General features: G+C 41.9%; 1 protein-coding gene and 1 long non-coding RNA gene across 4 annotated transcripts in view; both read left to right on the forward strand.

Annotated features, from left to right (window-relative positions):
- Window positions 1-24306, forward strand: part of LOC106015888 (uncharacterized) — a 212607-nt gene extending 188301 nt beyond the window's left edge. For all 3 annotated transcript variants that reach the window (XR_011804122.1, XR_011804121.1, XR_011804120.1), the window contains exon 4: window positions 23552-24306. This is a non-coding gene — a long non-coding RNA (uncharacterized lncRNA). The remainder of the gene's footprint in view (window positions 1-23551) is intronic.
- On the forward strand, window positions 3793-6006 carry LOC101789767 (kinesin-like protein KIF2A). The gene has a single exon (XM_072025837.1). It carries the CDS (start codon window positions 3889-3891, stop codon window positions 5893-5895), a length of 2007 nt encoding a protein of 668 aa, XP_071881938.1. The 5' UTR covers window positions 3793-3888; the 3' UTR covers window positions 5896-6006.
- Window positions 24307-24491: the final 185 nt, after the last annotated feature.

Consider the following 24491-nt stretch of genomic DNA (forward strand, 5'->3'; position numbering starts at 1 on the left):
CACAGGGCGCCTGGAACATCAGGTTAGGGCTCTGGCTGTGACATTCCACATTTGTCAAGGACTTAAACACCTCTCTAAGGTAACACATGTATATACAGGCACCCTTGTAGTTCAGGAAGAGGATGTTACAGTTTAAATTACACTTTTACATTCCTTTGAATTACTGGTTAATTGATCACTGTGTTGGTCTAATCTCTCATTTTCCTCATTTGTGTTTGATGATAAAAGCTTGCTGAAAATGCATAGCCATCAAAACCATTAGTAGTTGTCAGGGTTTAAAACATGCAATCTCAAGCCAAGTACAGGCTTTCTAAAATCATACTCTATGTGATGCAGTTGCATAAATATTAACTCTCATGTACAAAATCACACCAGAGAACTGCTGCAATTAGATGCCAACATGATGAGGGAGCAGCAAGATGCTCCTGGGGGTGACTTATGGAGCAATAATTCACAAGAAGGTACTGTTAGAGAAAGGCAGAAGGCCGAGTGCTGTTAAATGCAGCAGGTGTGAATTACTGCACTATAATTCACAGGCTTGGGTGTCTTACTGGAATTATAAAGTAGCCCTATGCAAATATTTCTTAAAGATGCAAGGACAAATAATCAGACGGAGCTGGGCTATCCCTCACCTAAGGATCTCAGTGTCTTAGACAGCAACAAGGTATTGCATCAGAAAAGTAAAGGAAGAAAAATGGGTTATTTTAAACTGAATAAAATAACTGAATATGAGTACATTAAAAATATTTACTTTTAGTTTGCCTGCTTTGTCAGTTAGCCACTGAATTTGACTTTCACGAACTCTTCCTGAACTCCCCTGTTCAGTTTTCTCCTACTAGGGTCTCTTCGTGGTGCAAAGGCAGCTGAAGTGTCTACAAAAACAAGGTTCTGATTATCCTTGTTCTAGGAGCTTCCTCACAAGGATTAATCCAGTCTGTAAATGACTGGAGCAGATGGACAGAATCACTGTTTTTAGAGGTATGTTCTGGTTTTGAGTACCCACCTTTAATACTGTAATGAATTTTTACTCCTACCTGAAGCAGAACTCCGAGAAGGCTACAATTATCTGTAGCCTCTGTAAATAAGGCTCCTTCGTTTCCCATTAAAATGTTAAATCTGTAGGTTAATGACAAGTCAGCCATTATCATTACATATACAGCCTGGAAATCGAAGCCATCCCCTCTAAAACCAAACATGCTGATAGATCCAAGCACATTCTTATTGTTATAAAAATACTCAAATTTCAACAGATGGGCTCTCAGGAAAGAGCAGTTAGTGGTTTGTTTAAGAAAGGACAATTGATGAGTGCTTACTGTGAAAGAGGGGCTGGGATGTAGGCTGAGCTCATGAAGAACTAAATCAGCTTCAGGTTGTGTGGCTGTGCCAGGCAAACAGAGGAGCCTGGTGCGATCTAATGAGTTCAACAGCTGCTAGGTGTCAATTTGCAACAATGCTATAAAAAAATGATTTGATGTTGTCTCATGGGAGATTTGTATTTAAAACACATATTTGGATATTTCTATTATGCAGAATGCACCTCTAAAAAAAGGTCCAAAATGATCTGTGATCAACAGCATTATTTCTGAGTTTGGTTTTTGTCGCTTTGGGTCAGTTGCACCATTGCTAATTTGCAGGTTTGGTAATGAAAACAATATGTAGTATTGTTATCTTTCTAGGTTATTTTTACTTAGCCTATGGTCCAACCATGAGAAATGGTGGCATCTTTGGCTTCTTTTTGGGCCAGAGTATTTGAACTGTAGTTATGTTATTTCCTAGGTGTGTTATCAGAGGCCGTAGACAATCTTGGCCCCACACTGGCCTTGTATCTGTCACCATTTCCATGTAGGCAAAGTGCAAGTGGCAGCATGTAGAAGTGTCCAGCATTTCTTCAGTATTTGTTAGTGATGAATTGTATTCTAAGAGCATGGGAAAAAGAATCTAGATCTAAACAAAATTCCTTAGCAAACCTCAGTCAGTCAGGCTCCTTTAAAAAGCCCTCTTTCTGTAAAAAAAAAAAAAAAAAAAAAAAAAAAAAAAAAGACTTTAATACGCCTAGTAATGCTCCCCAAATTAGCTTTCTGCTATGGTTATTTGGGGCTATTTCAATACCTTTATGAAATTGAGTCATCTTCTCTTACAAAGATATCACTAATTAAAACCAAGATGAGTGACTGCTTACACAGCGTGGTGGGTATGATAGAAGAGTTACTCGAGTGCATGTGACAGCATACGTATCCTCTAGGAACATCCCAGGAATAAAAGTTGGTAAGCTATCCAAGAGCGAATGTCAAATTCCTCAAGCAAAAGCTTGACTGAACTGTGGTGCCCATCAGAGATTCTAAAAAGGTCTCCAAACATTAGATAGAGAAGTCAGCTAGCTGGAAGGATTGATTTCATTACGTCCCTCTGGCCCATTCCTGGAATGCTGCCTCAGCCTGCCACTCCAGGGTGTTTTGACCTCTGGATCTGACAAAAGAATTTGAGCCAGGACCCATACTAACAGAGACAACATTGCCATGGAAACCCAGGCAAACCTTTAAAATCCCACCTTTGCTCTACCCCATATCCTTGACACTCTGTGTTTCTTCAAGCTTATCTAACAACGTACATGGCAGGCTTTTATCTCCAAAATCTAGGCAACAAGTGGCTGTCATTGTACTACTCTGCATCCTTCATCAGGCTGGCGTTCTCAGATGGAGACCCAAGAACTAGCTCTCTCTGTAACAGTGACATAATTTTCCCATACAGAAATGTTGGGTTACATTTAAAACACATGCAAAGGCATGAGGGTTTAGTGGCACATAAATAGCTGAAAGGAGCAGTAGTCTTGGTGGCTATATCCCCAGACAAAAACGTGAATGTTAATTGTGCTCCTTTGAGAAATTATAACACGTGTTAATTGGCATTTTGGCTCCAAAGGAGGGTTAGTAAAAAGCACATCCAGGATTGTCCCTGTTGTTAAGGTTTGGTGATGTCAGCCTGCCTGAATTCAGCATTTTAAGTTACCAGTCAAAAGGCAAAAACAAATGGGGTTAATGAGTTACCTTCTCAAAAAACCTTCCAAGCTGGTTTTATTTACTTCATGGTTATGTAAATTTAACACTATTTCTGCAAGTGTGCTTCTGTGGGCTTTGCTTATTTTTGTAAATAACATTCCTTGTCACTGAATGTCTGTATCTACCTGCCAAAATGAACCAAAAATCTTTAAGAGACAAGCTGTTAAAAAGATTTTCTTGTAGTCAGAACTTTGAAATTCTCTATTCATGAATCCAGATGATTGAAGAGCATTACAGAAATGAATTAAAAATACCATCGGTTGTTCCACTTATCAAAATGGTATCAAATCCTTCCTTGTGGATGCAAACGTACCCACTGCACTCATACTGCAACTCCAGTTTTCATTCATTTTCTCTTAAGCCCATGTTTTGTTCAAGCAGGATTTCAAGGCATGAAGAGGCCTTTAAAAGAATTCAAAATTTATATTCAAGGTAATTGAAAACAACATGTTGCTTTCTGCATTTTTATGTGGTTACTGCAGGATGAAAACGCTCTCCTGAATTTCTGTACTTGTGTCACTGCTATAAATTCTTGTGTCACCAGCACTGGCTTAACGCAAGGTGACTTACCTAATTGGACACAATGTGTCACAGCAGCTGTGCGCCACCCTGGATACTCAAATAGGCCTTTTCGGGTGGTGGCAGCTTTATATGTTCCTTCTAGCCATAGAAGCTGGTTAAAAACACATATATGTTCAAGCCGACCCTGGTTCTGTAGCCATGAGGGCCATTGTGACACGACGCTGGGCATTGGAACACAGAGCCCCAGAAGACTCCAGCCCTGCCTGTCCCAACCAGGGGCTCCTCCACTCCACAGCTGCGGCCAGGGCCCATGGACAGCATGGCCAGAGAGTTCGGGCTCATCCAGCTGGGCACCTACGTGGAGATCAAGCGCAGCGATGGGCGCATCCATCCAGCGATGGTGACAGAGCTCCATGAAAGCACCTCCAGCATCACTGTGGAGTGGATCGAGAAAGGGACCAACAAGGGCAAGCAGGTGAATCTCCAGCTTATCTTTGACCTCAACCCTCACCTGGCCCCAAGGAGCACATCCATGAGCAGCGTCGAGGCCCCGCTGTCAGACAAAGGAGACCAGAGCCTGGTGAGCGAAGGGCAGCCACAGCCCATCAAAGTGGAGGAGCCGTCTGGAGACAGCAGGGGCCCTGCAGGAGTCCAGCTTGGCTCCAGACCCAGGTGGGCATTACCAGGCGTGTGGCAGATTGAAAGGCTGCGAGACCACCGGGAACGCCGTCGGCTGGCGATGCGGGAGCAGCGAGCTCAGCAGGCCACCGCGTCGCTCCAGTCCAGGGCTGACATGCTGGCCATGATCCAGGAGTGCCGCAGACAGCTGGACTGCGAGGCGCTGCAGGCCTCCATACCCCAGCAGCCCCATCGCATCTGTGTGTGTGTCCGGAAGCGGCCGCTGAACCAGCGGGAGATTGAGCTCAACGACATTGACGTGGTGACTGTGCCCTGCCAGGACGTGGTGATGGTGCATGAAGCCAAGCAGAAGCTGGACCTCACGCAGTATCTGGACAACCAGATCTTCCGCTTTGACTATGTCTTTGATGACTGTGCCACCAACGAGCTGGTGTACAGGCACACTGCCCAGCCCCTGGTGGAGACCATCTTCCAGGGGGGCATGGCCAGTTGCTTTGCCTACGGTCAGACGGGCAGCGGCAAGACACATACCATGAGGGGAGGCTTCTCTAGCAAGAGCTCTGAGTGCTCCAAGGGGATCTACATCCTGGTTGCTGAGGACGTCTTCCGCAGGCTGAAGGATCCTAGCTGCCCAATACTGGAGCTTCGAGTCTATGGGGCTTTCTTTGAGATTTATGGGGGCAAAGTGTTTGACCTGCTGAACTCGAAGAAGCGGCTGAGGGTGCTAGAAGATGGGAAGCATCAGATCCAAGTGGTGGGCCTTAGGGAGGAAGAGGTCACCAGTGTGGAAGATGTCAGCAAACTGATTGAAATAGGCAGCAAGTGTCGCACGTCAGGCCAGACTTCTGCCAACTCTCACTCCTCCCGGAGCCATGCCATCTTCCAGATCATACTCAGGAAGAGGGGGTATTTGTACGCCAAGTTTTCACTGATTGATTTGGCTGGGAATGAGAGAGGAGCTGACATCTCCACTGCAGACAGGCAAACGAGGCTGGAGGGGGCTGATATTAATAAAAGCCTCTTGGCACTCAAAGAGTGCATCAGGGCACTGGGACATAACAAAGCCCACACCCCATTCAGGGCCAGCAAACTCACCCAGGTCCTGCGGGACTCATTTATCGGGGAAAACTCACGTACCTGCATGATTGCCACTGTCTCTCCAGGGATGAGATCCTGCGAGCACAGCCTTAACACCCTGCGGTATGCCAACCGTGTGAAGGAGCTGGTGGTGAATTTAAACTCCCTTGGACAATCCCGTCAGGAGGTGCCAAGGTTCCTGCATCGGATAAAGGACACAAAGAAACCCTGGGCTGTTCAGAACCCCTCCGGGACACCTGAGTTACAGCTGTCTGGGGTACAGCCTGACAAGGAGGTATCACCCCAGATATTTACTTTCAATGCCAAAGGAAAAGCGCAGAAGAAGAGAAAAGAGGCAGATGAGAAGGCGCTTCTGGAGGAGCATCAGGAGTCTCTGCGATGGTTGAAAGCGTTCCTACAGGTGGCCGAAGAAATAGACTACAATGTGGATTTTTACGCTGCACAGTTTGAATCAGTCCTGGGTCAAAAAATTGGCACCCTGACCGAGATTCAAGAAAAAGTCAAATTATTCCGGTCAATTCTTTGCAAGGAAGAACAGGGCAGCAACCAGAGCTGCATGAAGAGATCTCGTGTGCTGTAAGCTGTGCTGGAGCCCCCCAGCCCCTGGGACTGCTGGGCGATGAGAGCTGTTAGATACCAGCGCTTCAACAAATCCAGTGCTTAAAAAAATCTTAAACGGTGTCTGCAGGGATATGCTGTTTGTTGGTTTGTTTCTATTTCTTGGAAATAATGGTTCCATCTTGTGGGAGAATAGTCCAGTGTTTTTTCCAGGAATTTTTCACTACAGAACATAAAACCATGCAGTTTTGAGGACCTAACCTGTAGGAAAAGAATTTACAGAAAATGCATCTCGCCTCATTTGGGCAGGTTTCCCTCTCGTGCCTGTAAAACGTATACCCGGATACATGTATATGTGCCATCCTGGATGTGGCCTGCCCTTGGGTTCTGTCAAACTGCACCAAAATTGAAGTCCCCTTCCCAGGGTAGAAGGCATTTTAAAAGATTTTAAAAGGTGTCTGAGTGCAAAGCACCATAATTTCTGAGCTTGATACATTTGGGAAATGACGGTTATTTTGTCATGGCATAAGCAGTGGCTTTTTATAGCATCTGCTCACTTTTTTTCTCTCGCCCTCTCTTTCTTAAGTGTGTTCTCTTGAGACATTAAAAGGAAAAAATGCTAGAACCTGCCTTCATAAAAAGCAGACTAAAGAGTAGAGCAATTGCCTGGCCTATGGGGAGAAGATGGGCCTGCAGAGTTTGCAGAGGGAAGCAGGGGGAGCCAGGGCCCCGTATCAGAGATCAGATGAGAGGAGATTTGCTAGACCTAAAGGGTCAGAAAAGCTGTGTCTAACAAATCCCCACCTGGTACGGTGTGTATCAGTGCAGTGGTAGCTCATGGGGTGAGGCAGCGCTTCATCCCTGAGGGTAAACCCTGCAAAAGTTGCTTTCTGTAGACAGGTTGAAGCACAAGGCTCATATCTATGCATATTATTTAATTTGGGGATTAATTAGTATAAATTCTTAAAAGGGTAACAAGTAAGTGGAAGAAATTAAGTAGCATAAATCATTTCTAATTAATCGATGATCTTCCTGCATTTTCTCATACTGCCTGATCGCTCTCTGGCTGTTGGTCCCACCGACCAGTTTATCCTGGGGAACATTTTAACCAGCTGATCCGAAGTGTGATGATCCAATGGAAGAACTTCAGCAGTCCTTCACACAGGCCAGAAATCTGTTTCCAGTGATGAAATCATTAGCCACCAAACATTGTTTAAATGCTGGTCATCTCCTAGCAGTAGTAATATGCTGTGCTTTTCAGCTTCAGTGCACTTTACAAGCATTTATGTATTGGCATCCTGCTTGTTTTGATATTCCTAGCTTCAGCCGCTCATAGCGTTCAGAGATGCAGTGAGACATAAGTACTACTTGCCAGATTAAGATAAAAGTGTGTTCTATACAGCAGGAATTTACCATGGAAGGGTTTTCTCATTTCTAAAAATAAATGTCTTTGTGGTGGTTTCCACAGCATTTTCCTTAGATTATTGTATTGGAGGTGCTGGTCACAGTAGCAGACCAGGTTGTGAAGCCCAGGTACCCCATAACATGGTACAGGATGTGAAAGCAAGCTGGCTCCATGCTCCGTTGCCTGAAACTCTCTGGCAGGGTCCCTTCTAGCTGGTGTAGGAAGTGTCTTCCATGCAGGACACGATAGATTCACTCTTTTGGCTGGCTGTGGTGCTTGCTCCAGGTCTAAGTTCTTGCTGCTCACATGCTGTGGCTGCGCGTTAGTTATAAATCATTAGCATGAACTGTTTTGGCAAAAAGGGCTATGAATTAATTGAGTTGGGCACGGTTCTAGAAACACAGTTTTAATGAGCTGGAACAAAGTCTTACCAGGGTGTGATGGTTTGCAGTGAGTAGGAAAATGAATTTTATTTTCCCTTTGTTTATATTCACATATTCAGGAGGCTGTTTGCAACTAACTTCAGAAAGTGACTCATGAGCACACCCTACTGCTCCTTAAAGCAGATGCAAAAGGAATTAACTAAATTAGCCTTTTTTTTTTTTTTTTTTTTTTTTTTGTGCTTATGTGAAATGTTGATTGACCTCTTTTCTTTCTTTGATAATCTTCATCTACATACTTTCCTTTGCTCTCTAAGCACAAATCCTGTGTATAGAGAGTGCAAAACCCATTCTGCCTATTACTGAACTTTAAGCATGACTTCTTGTCTGGTTTCTATGAGTTTGTAGCCACAGAATATCTCTCTCTTTTGGGAGTTTGGAAATGTAGGTTAAGCATATTTACACGTGCCCACAGAGCCCAGCCTATACAGGTTCAAAGGTACAATGAAAATTCTTCCTAAATTTTATTGGACCAAGCATGCCTTTGTAATGAAATGAGAATCAGATAAGTGTGCTGAGTTTTAGGTTTGCATTGCTCTGGTGACCATGAATGTTCAATTAAATAAAGATCCCTAATTAATTATAGTAAGGTCAGCCATTCACTTAGCCTGTTAAACAACTGAAACACTTTTATGGAATGCATTCCTGTTTATAACTGATTGTAGCTGAATGAACAAGAGAAGCAACTGTTGCATACACAGAGCCTGGCTAATCTAATCATTCTGTGCCTGATAATTAACCATAAATATTGCTATTCTGTTATGTCACAATTATTGAAGCCTGCTCTCTTGCTACCTTTGTCATTTCAGGGGTAGTTTTGATGTGAGACATAATTCTTAGGACATCCACCTCAATGCTTCATATGCCTCTGCTTGACTTCAGTGTTTCGTGGGAACTGAAGATACGTACCCAGAACCTCCTCTGTCAACAATTGACAGTAGTTATGTGTATCTATATGTTGGTCTAATGTTCCAGATGCTGTTTTCCTAGTTCTGAGCTTGGAACAATAGAGCTTGGAACATCTTTGGCTGCAAAATACATTCTTATTTTCCATAGTTTTCCAGTGTTTGCCAGTTAATTTTGTCAGAGCAGTGCTGCGATGTGTTCATAGCTTGATTCAGTCTCAGTTGAACTCCTTGTTAACTTTTCGCATTGTTTGTTCCAGCTCTTGCATGTTCTTCTTCTGCAGTCCTCAAAGGTTTGAATTCCCTCACACTTAAAGCAACTGAATGGCCATATGTTCCCTTCAGCAGTCAGGACAATTCAACCCATAACATGTCGTGCATCAGCTGAAATATAAAACTGATTCATTCACTAGTTTTTTGAAATATTCAATTGCTTTGCCCTCTGCTCTCATATACACTTGCCTTCCTATCCACTCTTCCCATTCAAACTGCCTTTTTAGCTGTCTCTCCACATCAGGCTGTCATGCAGTAATTCTGTTGAGTATATCTCAAAATCTTCCAGAATTTTTCAGCATTGCCAGTTCTCATGTCTCAGAAAATACATACATTTTTAATTCTTCTAGTACCTTCTAGAATTATTTAATTTTTGGAACGATACGTTTTTTGAGGGTGTGGGGGGCAGTTAATCAATCTTTTAGGTTTATTGGTAGCAGAAGAAACTTGGAAAGGTACAATCAAAATGCTACTAACCTGGAAGGCCATGCTGAAAAATATATTCACTGAAACTTATTACTGCGTGTGTTGTATGAGAGGAAACGAGTGAGGTACAACCCCAGCACGAGCCCCCAGATTCCCACACTGCAGCATTTGGAGTTTCCAGTTCATTTCTGAGGTGTCAGGCAAAATGGGGGCTGCGATGGATGGATCAAAATAATCTGTACCCTGCAAAGACAATCTGGGAGAACAAGACGCCTTCTGGTACTGCCTCTGCAGCAGGCGGTATGCAATTTGCTCAATTTAGCATCAAGTAAGCATGGCTGAATTTAGCCCTGTATTTTTGGCTTTATTATTATCTGAGTATTACAGCTCAGCCTGTTATCATGAGGCTAACTCACAAGGTTTTATTCAGATTTTTCTCTGTTTTTCTGCTCAGACAAAGCCCAAGGCAACTGGGATTTTCCAGAGGAGAGACTGTCTGTTGTCACTAATAACAGCTTTAGTCAGCAACATATGTTTAGTGATGTACATCAATATTTCTACTTTCACAGATGCTTAGATTTTGCATTTTGGATATCACTGTGTCCAGGAGCATTCTTTATCTTGGTGCTCTAAAAGTACATGTAAAATGCTGAATCTTCATACCTTTACTTCTCAAAGCTGGAAGCCCATGGCTCAGTGCTGTCAGGCAACTTTATATTGTAAACCATACCATTTTCTAGTTTGTTTCAGAACCCTGTAAATCTTTGAAATATGCATCTCAGCTATGATTTATGAGGCATTTGTATTATTTTCCTTTTATTTTTCTACAGAAGCGGGTAATATCTCACAGGGTATGTTGAAAGACATTATGTTTTGAAGCAATTCACCTGGTATTCTGCCTCGCTTGCTCTTTAACACTATAAGGAATGCATGATGCAAACGATGTTGTAATTTCTCAGAAAGTTCCTTGAAGTTTTCACTTATTTCTACTTTTATATTAAGTCATTCTTCTTCCTCTGACCTCCTAATCATTTCCTCAGCAAGAGATTGGGATGTGGCATGCAAGGAGATCATTTCAAGTGAAGAGGAAAAAAATATACCAAAGAGGAAAGCTGAGATGTAAGGATGCTGTTTACATGCACAGCTTTCAGTAAGATAGGTAAATAAATACAAGAAGGTTTGATTCTGCACGGAGAGTTGCCCTCCTCATTGTTAATGCTGTTTTGAGGTTCAGCCCATAGCAGCAACGTTTAACCACAATGAAAGCAAAGAGGAGGAGGAAGGAACACATGCAAGGCCAGGTACCTGGTGTCCACCAAGACTGGTGGGGGCCATATTTCTGCTCCTCTTGTTGGAAAGGTGAGATTGGGGTGTCCTTGTAGACCTTCTCTATGGCCCTCATTCAGTGTAGAGGCTTTTGTTGAATGTGGTCAAATCTACATGGTTATTTGCTTCTGTACTCTAAATACCTGAGTAAAGTTTTGTTATTTATTCACATATCATGAGCAGTTTTGTTTGAAAGAATACCTATTTTTGTGTACAGTTCAGATGTTGTCTATCCAGAAATGTTAATTTGCCTCCATTGTGGAAGGAAAGAAGTTTACTGAAAATCTGGCATGTGGCTTTTCTTAGCTTTATAGACTTAGGTTTTGCTTGAATTAATCCATGTCTTCCAAACTCATGTTAAGAAACAAAAAATTCAGGAACCTTCTCCTTATCCTAGCAACTGAACAGCACTGTGCACCAAAATGCTTGTCTACTTCTAGTTATATCAATTGGTCAAAAAGTAGCATTTTGTTTCTTGTGTTATGACTACAAATAGGGTCCTACAACCGCTGAGCACAGACATTTTCTCCCAGTGTGCTGTTATTGGTATTGAGAAAGTCAGAGCAGTAGCTGGTGAACAGCTGCTGTATAATAACCCGCCTAGTTTCCTCTGTGTCTCATCCTGAAATTGATGTTTAAACTCATTCTCATTTGTTAGACTTCACTGGTTTTGCTCATCACCTGAGAGCTGACTCTGCACAGGCCTCACTTAGAGCAAAAGGGTACCATGCTGGTCTGGATTTTTTGATACTGCTCGCAGTCTAATTTTCATAATTTTATACCAATTTCAAGCAGTGTTAAGAATCTCCTGAGACAGGACATTAGAGCTCAAACTTCACCTGGCTACTTATTCTCTTCTCTTGCAGACTCTTCATGCTTTTCCTGTTGTGGGATGTGCCTGTGATGCCTATTCCTCTTTTCTTGTCTCTCTACAAAGCATGGCATATCCTTGGTCTTTCCTGTTGAGTGAGTTTGTACCTGCCATCTTCCATGTAATCATTCAAAGGAGAGGGGATTAAATACACCACCACTCAACCTTGAAAGAAAGAAGTCTAAGCATAAACATTTCCATCTCTGCTATTTCCTCAGTTCAGCTTCCCACATCCCTTTTTCTTTTTCTCCCCCTCATGGTAACTTTTGGGTAGTGGTCATATTCTTGCATTTACCAATTTGCATAAAGGCATAGGAAGATACCTTTCTGATTTTGTTTAAACTGGTTTTTAAAATCTTTTACAAATTTTGTGTATATTTCGATAGATGAAAAAAGATGAGGAGAGGCAGGATCCATGTTTTAAAAAGTATCATGTGTCATTGAGTGCCCTGGCTTTTGCAGCTTTGTGCAATGGAGGTTGGAACTACCAATAACTGTAAATATAACCCATTTTTTTTATTGGCAGAACAGTGACATCTATTGTTCGATATCATACATCTGTGACACTCTGAGCAACTGCCTACAGGTATTGATCTGATCTTTCTCAATTTCATAAGATGCAAGCATGCATGGTAAAATTATTGATTCAAAGAATTATGTAATAACACATGTACTAATGCTATTAGACAGCTATGCAAAATTAAGTCTAATTCATTTTGTCATAGCATAATTAACAGATCAATGTGGACTGATGCACAAGAAGAGAAACCTTCTGTTACTGAGAGTGTCAGAAGATGCTGCTTTATGAAACCTGCATATCAGCCACACTGCTGGCACGTCTGCAGCAGCGTTGTGTCTTCCACACTGTGGACAGACAGAGGCTGGCAACACCCAGCAGCAGGCTTCTCCCAGGAAAAATGCCTTTGAATTCATCTACGATGCAACTTCATAATATCTGCCCCTCTACAATCCTTGGATATAACCAAGGGAACCCTGAATATTCAATTGCAAGCAGGCAAGTGTTGTGGGCAAGCAGTGACAAACATTATAGCTTGTTTACTTTTCACTGAGTATTTTTTGTGGCACCTAAGCCAGCACTGGGTCTTACCCAGGCCCCTGAAACTTGTAAAAAACAGCCCTGGGGGTGTACGATGGCCACAGCATGCCAGGTACTTGTGCTGGGTATTTTCAGATCAAGTCTTTCACTGGAAGCTGCATTCCAAAGCATCAGGCTGGGGGAGTTAAGGGAGAGTAACTTTTTCTCTAAGTCCTTTCTTCTTGTCCTCTTTTGATTATCTCTTCTATCTCTCTCTTTCCTTTTAATAGAGGATACAGAATTCAAATAGGAAAGATTTTAATATAGCAGTAATGAAATACAGGGGCTATCTAGTGTGTCAGACACTGTGGCTGATTAGACTTTCTGATCCGTGAGCTAGAACTCAAGGGAACAGCAACTGTCTCTTTTACTGCCTTGTCTATGAAAACAGCAGAAGGCTATGTATGCTCATTACTATTTTATGTGATTCTGAACATTAGAGAAGTGGAGAGAGCAGAGATATAGAAAGATACTTTTAATAATTTTAATGGAATACCACGTTTCATTCTTATATAAGCAAACTCTGGGTAAGCAATTACTCTCAGTAAAAATATTTGATATTGGTAAATGAAGCAACATAGTTCCCTTCTTTTTATGTCATAAGTTTTGATATAAGGATGTAGACATGTAAGAAGTGTGGGTAAAGGGAACACATTGCCTATGGAGCATGCTATGAAGATAACACTGAAATACATCCTAAACTTCCAGTTGACACTTAGAGTCTATTTGAGTATATAAATGTTGTTTTGAATAGCCATAGAATTTTCCTAAATTGAGGATGTAAAGATGGGGAATGTTGCGTAATCTACCTGGCCTACCATTGTTTGAGAGAGAAATGAGAAAATACCTCTTGTCTTCAGTGGATCTGTATACAGATGAGTTTTTCCAGTCCTCCGTTCAACAGTAAAGGCTGTAGGATGAAAAATTCATATTAAAAATCTTGGATTAAAATCTACATCTCAAGTTTTTCATGTATTGTCCTCCAGAGTGATGTAAACTCCCATCTAATTTCCTATGTTCAAGCTTCCCTTTTCAGATGCTCTCCACATACTAGCACCCAGCTGCAAAATAACAGCAGCTGTATTTCTAAAGGCCTACGCTGAACTTCTGTGCTTTCCAAAGAGAGCGAAAAATAAATGTTATAGGAACAAGTAACAGATTTCATAAATAAACAAGTTTCTGAAGGTCTCACTGTTCCCTCAATCAAAAGGGAAAAGGAGGGAGTATAATGAGAGCTCTGAGTACGTGCAGTGTGGTGGAGACTGGGGATGCAGACATGCACCAAACCCCACTGGGCTAGATTTTATGAGATACAAATATTCACAAAAGCAATGAAAGATGTTGTCTGTGCCAAAAGTTTATAGACTCGACAATGAAGAATTAAGAGATCTTGTGGTGGCTGGAAGGAACAATGAGTTTGCTGTGGGGCAGTAAGATGAGCACTCAGCAGCTCAAGCTCACTGCCCAGAGATGCCTTCCTGTGTCTAAAAATGTGTGGAATGGTGATAGCAGCTGGTACCACAGGCCAGGGCTGCAGTCAGGGAAATGAGAGAAAACTTGGAGTGTAGGCAAAGGCACAACCCTGGGAGTAAAGACAAGCACCTGCCAGAAGAGTCAAAACCAACCCTGTGGGAGTTACCTGCCATGGTGATGAGGCCTCCGTGGTGGGTGCTTTTAATAGCTGTTGCTAATTTAAAATGAACGCCCCAAAATGGCTGGTGTACTACATGAGGAAAAGCTGTGCCCGGCGATAGTTAGTGGTGCAGCTGTATCAGCACCACTTGGGATGCAGAGACCTGTGTAGGTCTCTTTTTGGAGGAACATCTTCTCTGACAAGTAGGAACATTCAGCAACAGCTCCCTGACCACAGTGCTGAGGGCAGAGGCCTGGCGGAGTCGCAGGACAGGAAGGCCCTTCACCTTCAGGAAAGCTATGCAGAATTACATGGCTTAACATCAGGGCCAATCTCCTTGTTTTTCGATTTCTTTTTCCCTTAAAAATAAAAAGTGTTTCAGGAAAGCAATGTCCTGTGATTAGGAAATTCAGTTTGCTGATACATTTTTAAACATGCCCTGCTCCATCTGCACTAGCTTTAGAGCTCTTTGGAAAATCTGGCCTGCGTGAGAGCTGAGCTGTTTTATTTTATATTATTATTTATTTATTTATTACTTCACATATGCTGGTATTCACCCAGCAGGTACCAGAGGGACCAGCAGCTTGGAGAGAGCCTTATCTCCAGCACTGTCAGCAAGCTGACCAGTCCCTAAGGGGAATGTGAAAGAAGGAAGCATTTTGAACTGCATCCTGACACCAGGCAGAACTAATGGGAGCGCCAGGCTGGCAGCAGCTCTTGAGGAAAAAGCGTTGCTAACTTGTGGTGCTCTCAAACACCCGGAGCAGCCGTAACAGATCCTGGCCTCTCCAACCTCTAGAGAGGCATTTCCACTTCATTTTCTTTTTATGGGCAAAACCTGAGAACTTTATTCAGTCCCTGCTTCGTCCCTGCTTGTTGTGCCAAAGCAAGTAACCATGACTGGAATGAGTAAAAACTACAGTCAGGCCCCAGCCTGGAGGCGGCCTAGGGGAGGAATCGCCCATTTCAGGTGAAGTTTCCTCATGCTGCCTCTCACTGCAGAGTAGATTTTCTCATCTTCTTCATGTCTACACATAAGGTAAGTGTCCCTCCAAGCCACCCTGCCTTCCTGCTGTGGAGAAACTGAGGAAAATGGCTCTTCCCACCAACTGCTGCTGGGGCAGAAGTGTGAGATTTTTCAGAAGACCTGAGGGAGCTGGGAGCTTGTGTCACACTGAAACTCAGAGGGCGCCACACAGTTAATTCCCCACACATACCCTTGAAATCCCAGTCCTCTGTATTTATTTATTGTCTGTGAACTTGCATCCCTTTAAATTGCAGAAGCAGAGCATGAGTGATAGTAGGTTCTGAAAAATCAGCGTTAGCAACACACGGGCAGCCCCCAGTCTGAGTGGAAAGCAGTAATTTATTATCTATTAGGTGATCTGTCAATCAAAAAGGACTAACAAAGCAATAAACTTTGAAGAGATCTGTGGAGCTATGCCCATACTACTAGCTGGCTATCAGAAAAGGTCAGGTTGGTAAGATGAATGGTTTCCTCTTCTTCAGACACTCCATCTTTCATTCTGGTGACACATGCAGCTCTCTCTCATCAACCCAGATTGTCAGATATCTCCTGTGGATGCAGTCGACTCCAATCCAATTGCATATTTTACTGTTTCAAAGGAAAGAATTTATTTTATTTTCTTCTGACACACTTTCAAGTGAGGCCCCCATTACTCTGCTGTTGTCAGAAGGGAGCCATCTCCTCACAAGGCCAGTGCTCCCGAGGACTTCCGAGGTGGTGGCCATACGCTGAAGCCGTGAAGCTGCAGGGAGACTTTGCCAGAGACATTCCCCTGTGTAGTTCCACTACAGTCGGTGTGTCTGGGCCCAGGTGCCAGACCTCTTACTTAGGATTCAAGGAGCACAGACTCATTTCTTTTGTCTTTCACCTGATTCATCATTCTGAGGGCTCCTCCAAGGTCAGGCCCTGATCACCCTTCAGTGGAAGCTGAAATTCAGAATTCACTAAGCCAGGAAGAAGGCATGAGAGATTTATATACCGCATCTCTTAGAAAGGGGGAAACCTAGATTTTGGTCCGGGACTGCTTCAAATATTTCATCTCATCCTTATTCCCAGTAAAGCAAAAGCATCACTGGAGGCAGCAAGTGTTTTGAAAAGGTTTCTCTAAAGTGGGTGCAGAAGCTGTCCCTAACACGTGAGTATTTCATCATACCACTCTAAACAGACAGTCTCGCTCCTAAGATGCTGAGGAACAGTATTTCTTTATCAGACTTTTAACTCATTTGAGAGCTCCTCTCTGAATGCGCTGCACAAAGCAGCCCAGAGCACTCTTGTGGTGGGGAATTAATCCACTCTCTGACATGCTCTCTGGCTCCATCCTTCCTTCCTTCCTTCCTCACTCCTTTTTGCACTGACATTTGTTACCATGCTCTGGCTTGCAGCTACAAGGAAAAGTGCAACCAAACTTTCAGGCCTCTGGGAGGGAAGTAGAAATTGTCCCAGCCTCAGACTCCAGCCTGAAATACAGTTCTGGTATTCCCCATCCTTATTGTCATTGCAATGTTGTGTACATGTTTATTTGTCATACTCCAATAAGCTGTATGTGAACAGCAAGCTTGTTTATTCTCTAAGGATAGATTAGAGCAGCTAGTCTCCTCCAGGAATAAGTGGAAGTTGAATTATTTATTTTCTTTTCTTCATAAGAAGCTTATAGCATGCTGGATGAAAGGTCAGAAATAATTAAGAAAAATACTGTTCATTCAAACAGAAAAAATATGTGTAAACCAGCTGAAATGAGTATCACTACTCCACCATTCATGCGTAACAGGTCACAGCTGGTCTGAGTGTGGTCTTGTGAGGGGAAGGGAGGATCTTTTTGGTGTTACAGGAGTCACACTGGAAGGATGTAGCGATGTCTGTTGTTTTATATGAAACAATTACTCATGTCTGCTTTCAACAGCATTAAGTAAGTTCTTGGATGATGCCTTTCATCTGTTGTGGAACAGTTTCAGCAAGCAGGCCACCATCATGATGTGCATTTTAGAAAAGGGGATACTGAAGCCCAGAGAAGGAACAAAATTTTGAGACTTGGAACAAGTTAGCTCTTTAATTACACTTTCCAATTAGGCTCTTTATTTTTAAAATACGGTTTCTTTAAATATGGTTTCTTTTATTTTTCATTCAGACAGTGTTTGAAAATACTCCTCCATTTATATTGCCTTCGTAAAGGCCTTCTTTCTTCTCCAAAATACTGACTGATACCTCCCATAAAGCAGAAATTTTGCTTTTATGAGTTTATATTCATTGGTCCAACACATCAAGTCAGTGTTCTGAGTAAAAGATAATATTCTCACCCATTGGAAATTAGAGCTGGTTTATAAGGTGTGAACTAACAAACTAATACCTGTTTAAAAAAAAGAATAAAAACAAAAACAAAACAAACAAACAAATAAATTCTGGTAGTGTGTTCATTTCACGTTGCCCTAATACAAGGTTAGGTGTGTCAACTTGGAAGCATTACATATACAGAAAATCCTTTAATTATCATTCTGATTACATGAGGAACACAACTTTCTGAAACAGATTTAAGGAAAAAATACCTGTCACGGACTACATTCTCAATAACCCTAACTGCTGGAATTCCATTTGGGAATAAATAGCCTAATGTGCTCACTTCAGTTTAAGAAAAAAATACATTAAAGTAAAGGTATTTTGAATGAAAATGTAATCTCCTTTCCCATTTCAGCACAAACTGAGTCCATCCCACATAATCATACTTTTTACTACATAGAGATCTGTGATTGCTCATAAAAACAGATTCTGTAGGTTTAAAGCCAATTGCTGCTCATAGATAAGTGAAATTGCTATTTTACCTGAGGGACAGCAGAAAATATGCATCTCACCTTATTACCAAGCCCTTAGAGTTTAATTAATGGATGTTGAAGTGCTTTGAGATCCTCAGATAAAAGATAGTTCCTAAGTGTAAATGTGATGAGGACTGCCTTGGCTAAGCTGACCTGGAGATAGATCCCCAGAGTTAAAAGCAGGAGCTGCTGCAGGGGAGGGAGAACAGCAGGGCTGTCTAGGGGAGCTTTAACAGCCTCGCCACTACGGATCCAACACAACAGGGAACCTATAACCAGTGGGTTACATGGTTACTGTTATTTACTGCCATAGGCAGAGACCTATTAAACTCAGTAGGCCAGCAGATTAAGCACATACCCTTTCATTCAGACATTTTTAAGGTTAAAATCCTATGGAGTATTTCAGAGCTATGAAATATCTGTATTTTGCTAGTGCTGAGCAGAATCCAGCTGTTCAAAGAGAAGGGTTTTCCAAGAGCTCTGAGGTACTGAGGTACCCAGCCTCCAGTGCAGGTCACCAAATGTTACCCCTAGCTTTCTTGGAGTCCTTTGAAAATCATGGATGTGATCAAAAACAATTTATGAAGGTATTTAGCTTCTCTGGGAATGGGATCTGCATACAGCTGGGAAAAAAAGTCTTCTGTTTTTTCTATGTAAAGTAAATAATTTTGTATGTATTTGAGGTTCCATAATTTATTATTACTGAACTCCATAATTTACCCTTCCAAAATTCATTACGTACTGCACAGGCAATGTCATATTCTCTTCTGGGCACCATTGTGCTGTTGGCTTTCACAAGTTCCTTTAAACTAGGTTATTGAAATGTCCTCCTGGCTGAGGGCTTTTCTTTCAAGCAACCTCGCTAGAACAGCCTTGAGTTAGTGAAATGTATCTCCAGACATAATGTATAGCAGTATATGGGATATAAGATTCATTGACTTAGCCGGGTTTAAAAAACTAATCCTTGTTCCCTAAATCTTGGACAAAACATTATTTTAGCTTGAAATGTTATGTGGTATGCAGTAATTCTTCCTTGGGCATAAAATTTTATTTCTACTTCAAGCCTGTTTTGGAAACCTTGGCACTTTCAGCTTACTGCAAACAACTGCCTCAATATGAAAAGTCTTCTGTGATGCTGGAGAGCAAGGTGCCCCAATGGTTTGTGATGTAAAAATACATTTAATTATAGGAAGAAACAGTAGATTACAATTTCAGAGTTAGAACATTATCAGTGCTGGGAACATTGATGTGAATCCTCTGAATCTAGTATCTACTGTAGAGGGCTGACTGATGGACTCATAGGACTGCTCTCACCTGATGTTTCTTGGAAATAGAGTGGCTGTGTGGGTTGGAAGACCCACTGGGGACTGGTTCAGCCTCCCGGATCTGCACACACCCAACTGTCTGTGGGAGCGGTGTGCTGCGAGCAGTGGCACTACCTGCAGCCATTGCGCCCCACCCAGCAGATGCACCCACCAAAGCAAAGCACTGTCACTTTCACCGGTTAAGAGTCTGAATATTGTCAAGAGCCCATCCTTGTTTTATCTGAGCTGATGCCTGATGGTTCAATCCACTAATCGTAAAGATTTAGCTTACAGCAGATCATATTTCATTGCTTTGAGAACTCTGCTCGTTTTGCAAGTTTGTTTTTTTTAATAGAAAAAAAGATAACTATCAGCTGCCTATTTTGGGAAGCTGTTACAGCCAATACAATCCTAAACGGAAGGGTGGAGGTTTGGGGACCTCTCCTTTGTTGTTTTTGTTTTATTTCCCATTTAATTGTTCAGCATCACCTATATTTGATTTGTGGTCAGATGTCCTAAGCTCTGGTATAGGTATTATCCTTATTACCATTGCACAGTCTTATTTAATAATTTTTAAACATCCTGACCCATTTATAGAATAAAAGTCATGAATGAGGTTAATGTATAAATAATGAGCATGATGACAGCTCAGAATAATGATGAATGAGCTGAACAGGAGATCTGAGAAGCTGTCCAAGGTCAAAGCTCATGTGGGAGTGTTAATGTTTCCTGACACAGCTTTATTTCCTTCTGATTTCCTATTTTAAATAGATTTGTTATTCTTACAGAGCTGTTAAGCCATTTAAAGTGATACGAAGATGTTCTTTGACCTCTGAGTAAGGAGTGGTTCTTGCTGCTAGCTCTTTATACCATTTGCCAGCTCTTTATACCATTTTCCAGGAAGTACCAGATCCAAAATCCTTTCTTCTCTCTCGAAAGAAAGTTTTGAGAACATTTGATCAGAAAACAAACAAACCTAAACACTAATTATTATCTAACAGAAAAAAAAATGCATCAATTCCCATATGGCAAATATTGTTTACTAAAAGAAATATTTATTGACAGACCACAAACATCATTCCAGGCTGATTTTTGAAGAAACCCTGGCCTTTGTAATACTGTTGAGAGTTTTGCCGTTGTCTCTGGCGAGGCCACGAACAACATCCCACATAGAACAGCACTTGGCTGGTGAGGGAGATATAGAAATTGTATATTGATGCACAGCTGGACCCCATAGCTCAATTCGTATAGGTAAAGTACTATCCTGCGATCCAAGCCCCCCAGCTGCCACTGTAATGTGTATGGTACTGGCAAGTTTTACAGCAGCAGCAGCAATTAATTCCAGCCTTTCTCCTTACTTAAAGGTGGGCTTGTTCATCAGCAGCCTTCCCTGTGAAACAAAACATTATGGATGATGGATGAACTGCATCTCAGGATTGCTGTGAAAACTATTTGTGTCTGCTGCCTTTGGGGTTTGCTACACTGGACCATGGCCCAAGCCCAGTGGGTGCCTTGAAAATTGGCAATTTGTCTAGTTGCCATGTTTTCCACACAGTCTTAATTTACTCTTGTCTCAGGGAAGGAGGAAAGGTTTTCTGTCTCTCTAATCATTTGCAATGTATGCTGCTGCTACTTAATTTATTTTCTTTGGTCACTCTTGTCAAAGTTTGTACTCCTCTCTCAATCATGCACTGAGTCAATTGAATGCTGATACACACGCTGTCTTTCCAAAAAAAGGGCATGCAGTGTTATGCAGATTCAAGAAAAACTGGAACAAAATGCTTGAAGACTATTTTTTTCCCAAAATTGCTTAAAAAAAAAAAAAAAGAAAGACCTGAAACTTGTAGTTCTTATCACAGCCACTCCCCATGCAAACATGCCTATTTTGTCTGTACGACCAGAGCCAAAGAGCAGACTGCAAACCCAGTACAGAAACACAGCCTGATGTGAAAAGAGGAGCGTGTGGTTGGAGCAGACTCTGGCCCACACACATCCCCTCAGAGATGGAAGAAGGCTGTGAGCATTTGATCCACCTGTGGTACCTGGGGGGATGCAGAATGTGTCTAGCTAGCAGAAATGCTGAAAACATTACATTTCAGGCCACTCAGGAGCATAAACATGATTTCCTCCAGTGTTAAAGGAATATAAATCCTGTAATTTGTTGAAAGACCAAATGGTATAAAGATTGTGCTAATTTTCCTGAAGAAAAAAAAAAACAACACACACAATGTATTCAATATGCTTTTATGCAGTGTGTTAGAGGAATAGGTTCCTTTTATTGTGTATCTGTTACCTGAGAGCTGGGATCACAACAAGAAAGGTAGACAGAGGCATGGAGATATGTAACAGCTATTGGTATAAACCTACTGAATGAAAATAATTAGGGTAAAATTAGAAACACAAAATAATGCTCTGGATAAACTGTCACTTATAATTTATATGATTTAGAGTGAATTAACATAAATCCCCAGCATAGCATATTTAGAAATTGCTTTCATTTTATCATAATCATAAGCTCAACTTTTGCTTAGATGAAGATGAATTTAACAGGACATTTATCTGCTGATGATTGCCTATAAATAGGATAAATGCAAACTAGAAACAAAAAAAAGTCTTTTGTATTTCCCAGAGTGCTGTACGAACAGTGGTGTGTCACCATGCAAACTGTGCCTTTCTAATTTTTAAGGTGAAAGTTTAAAAACAGAACTGAAAATGAGGGGAAAAAAAGGCAAAATATAGCACTTCTGTGGCATTATGTGCACTATACACAAAGAGCGATCTTCAGAGTCGCTCAGGTGACAACACACGGGACAGTCCCCATTTTGTAATTCGGGAACCAAAGTCAGATGAAGATATGGGTGACTCTTCCACGGTTAATATCACAGAAGATATCCGCTGTGATGTGTTCACATACCCCAGGTCCAGGTGCTGATTTTGTGTGCTTCTGTTGGGCAGACAGAGGGTATCGGTGCCCCGCAGCATGGCAGAGAGACCGTGCAGGTGGGTACAGGTGCAGACTCGAGCAGTTTGAGCAGCTCTGCTGGCCGGGGCGCTGCCTTTGCTGGGGCTCCAGGTCCCTTTCCTTCGTGTTCTGTCTCAGCGGAGAGCAAAGCATTGATCTCGCCCAGCTGCAAAGCAGTGAGGATATGATAGTGGAAAGAAATTAAGTTTACTCTGCTTTTCACAGTGCTTTCTGTCACTCTGATAACTTCATAGATATGAAATTTTGCTTGGAATAAAACACAGCCATGTCAGAAGGCTGACATTGGGGACTAAGTGCCCAAAACATATTTCTCATTTTCTCTTGCTGCATTTTTCCTTTTTCTCCCTGTGTTTTCTTTTAGCTGCTAGGCTCCAGTTGACTGTATTCAGGTTAGATAAACCTCACATGTCCTCCTTGGAATGGGTAGTGTCCTGTTCATGTTTATTGTTTTCTTACAGTACTAGTCCAGCTTTTTTTTTTTTTTCCATGATGCCTGCTGAAGCAATATCTTAATAACAGGGGAGACAAGATAAGTAATACCTTTTCTAAGAGAAAATATTCCTGAATTCTGGCAAATTCTGAAATGTTAGTTCAAAAAGTAAACATCCTTACTTTTTAATGCGGACTTTTCCACCCTTTTTGGAAAGGGCACATCCTCTGACATGATACACTGTGGTTTCTAGATATCATTAGATAATGACTGATCTGACAGCACCCTCCAGGCACAAGATTTTACTTTGATTGGGATGAGTTGCCATCAAGCACAGTTCGTTAGGAGAAAATCAGAGAACACCAGTCTCACTGGTACAGACCCAGCTGGCATGGGTCAAATTTAAGCAGGGGATGTCATGACTGCAAGAACTGATCTCTCTAAGCAGTAACAAGAAGTGCCTGGAACTGGAAAGTTGGGTGAGCTTTGCTGTTTTGTTTTCTTTGTTTTGTTTTGTTTTGTTTTGAAGGGGGTAGAATGAGTGGAGCTATGTTATGTTCTTTCTAAAGGTGAAAACTGCAATAAGCAATGTCCCATTTGAAAAAGATGGTAGCATTTTGAAAGTGTGAGGTGTGTGGGCCATGTGATGTGTGCTGGTTGCTGATTAATCATTTTTGAGCAGTTTTAAAAGGTGGTTTGAAGATTTAGAGTCCTAAATAGCTAATCTATTCCCTTCTTTTTGTGTTTCTTTATAGAACTGTGAGTAAACCATGACGAGTTAGAAGCATGTGTAATATATGCATGAAATCTGCAGCACCCTTCCTTAAAATTAATGCAGATCAAGAGACCCTGATTGTTTTGGACCACAGAGCAAGAAGCAAGGCCTACAGGCAAGTCCCCTGCCAGCATTCTTCTCTGGAGAGCATCAACAGGAAAAGATCAAGTATGTGAATGTTTCTGATTATGTCCTTAGGTTGTTAATGGGAGAAAGAGGAGGATGAACATTGGTTATCCTTTAAAATTTTAATGTAAATTGCTTTTCCAACAAGCCAAGAAACACTGGGGCTCTTTGAGATGGGATGGTGGACTGGGTCCACATGGGATGGAGTTAACTTTCCCTGCAGCAGCCCATACTGTGCTGTGCTCTGCAGCTGGGACAGCCCTGGCATCACAGCAGGGGTTTGTCTGTTGCTGAGCAGTGCTGGCACAGCACCAGGGCTCCCTGGTCCTGCTGGAGCCAGCAGGCTGGGGGTGGGTAAGAGGTAGAGAGGGGACATCACCAGGCAGCTGACCTAAACCAGCCAGAGGGATATTGCGTACTGATGTCACACTCGGCAGTAAAAGGTGGGAAAGAGGAAGGAGGAACTCTCATTATGAAGACATCTGTCCTCCCAAACAACGACTGCACATGTTGAGGCCCTGCTTTCCAGGACACGGACAAACATCACTTGTTGAAAGGAAGTAGAGAAGAATATTTTTTCATATTTCTTCTATTTTGCCCTTGGTTTTGTTTCTTTTTCCCTCTTTTTTTTTTCTCTAGAATTATTTTTTCTCTTTAAATAAATTCTTCTTGTCTTACCCATGAGCCTTTTTCTTTCCACTTCTCCTTTTAAGAAGGGTGAATGAGAAAGGGGTTGTGGTGGAATTCAGCTGTCCAGCAGGGTAAAACCAACACAGATGATGCTATATTCAGTT

Source organism: Anas platyrhynchos, chromosome 19, assembly GCF_047663525.1.
Source record: "Anas platyrhynchos isolate ZD024472 breed Pekin duck chromosome 19, IASCAAS_PekinDuck_T2T, whole genome shotgun sequence".
NCBI lineage: Eukaryota > Metazoa > Chordata > Aves > Anseriformes > Anatidae > Anas > Anas platyrhynchos.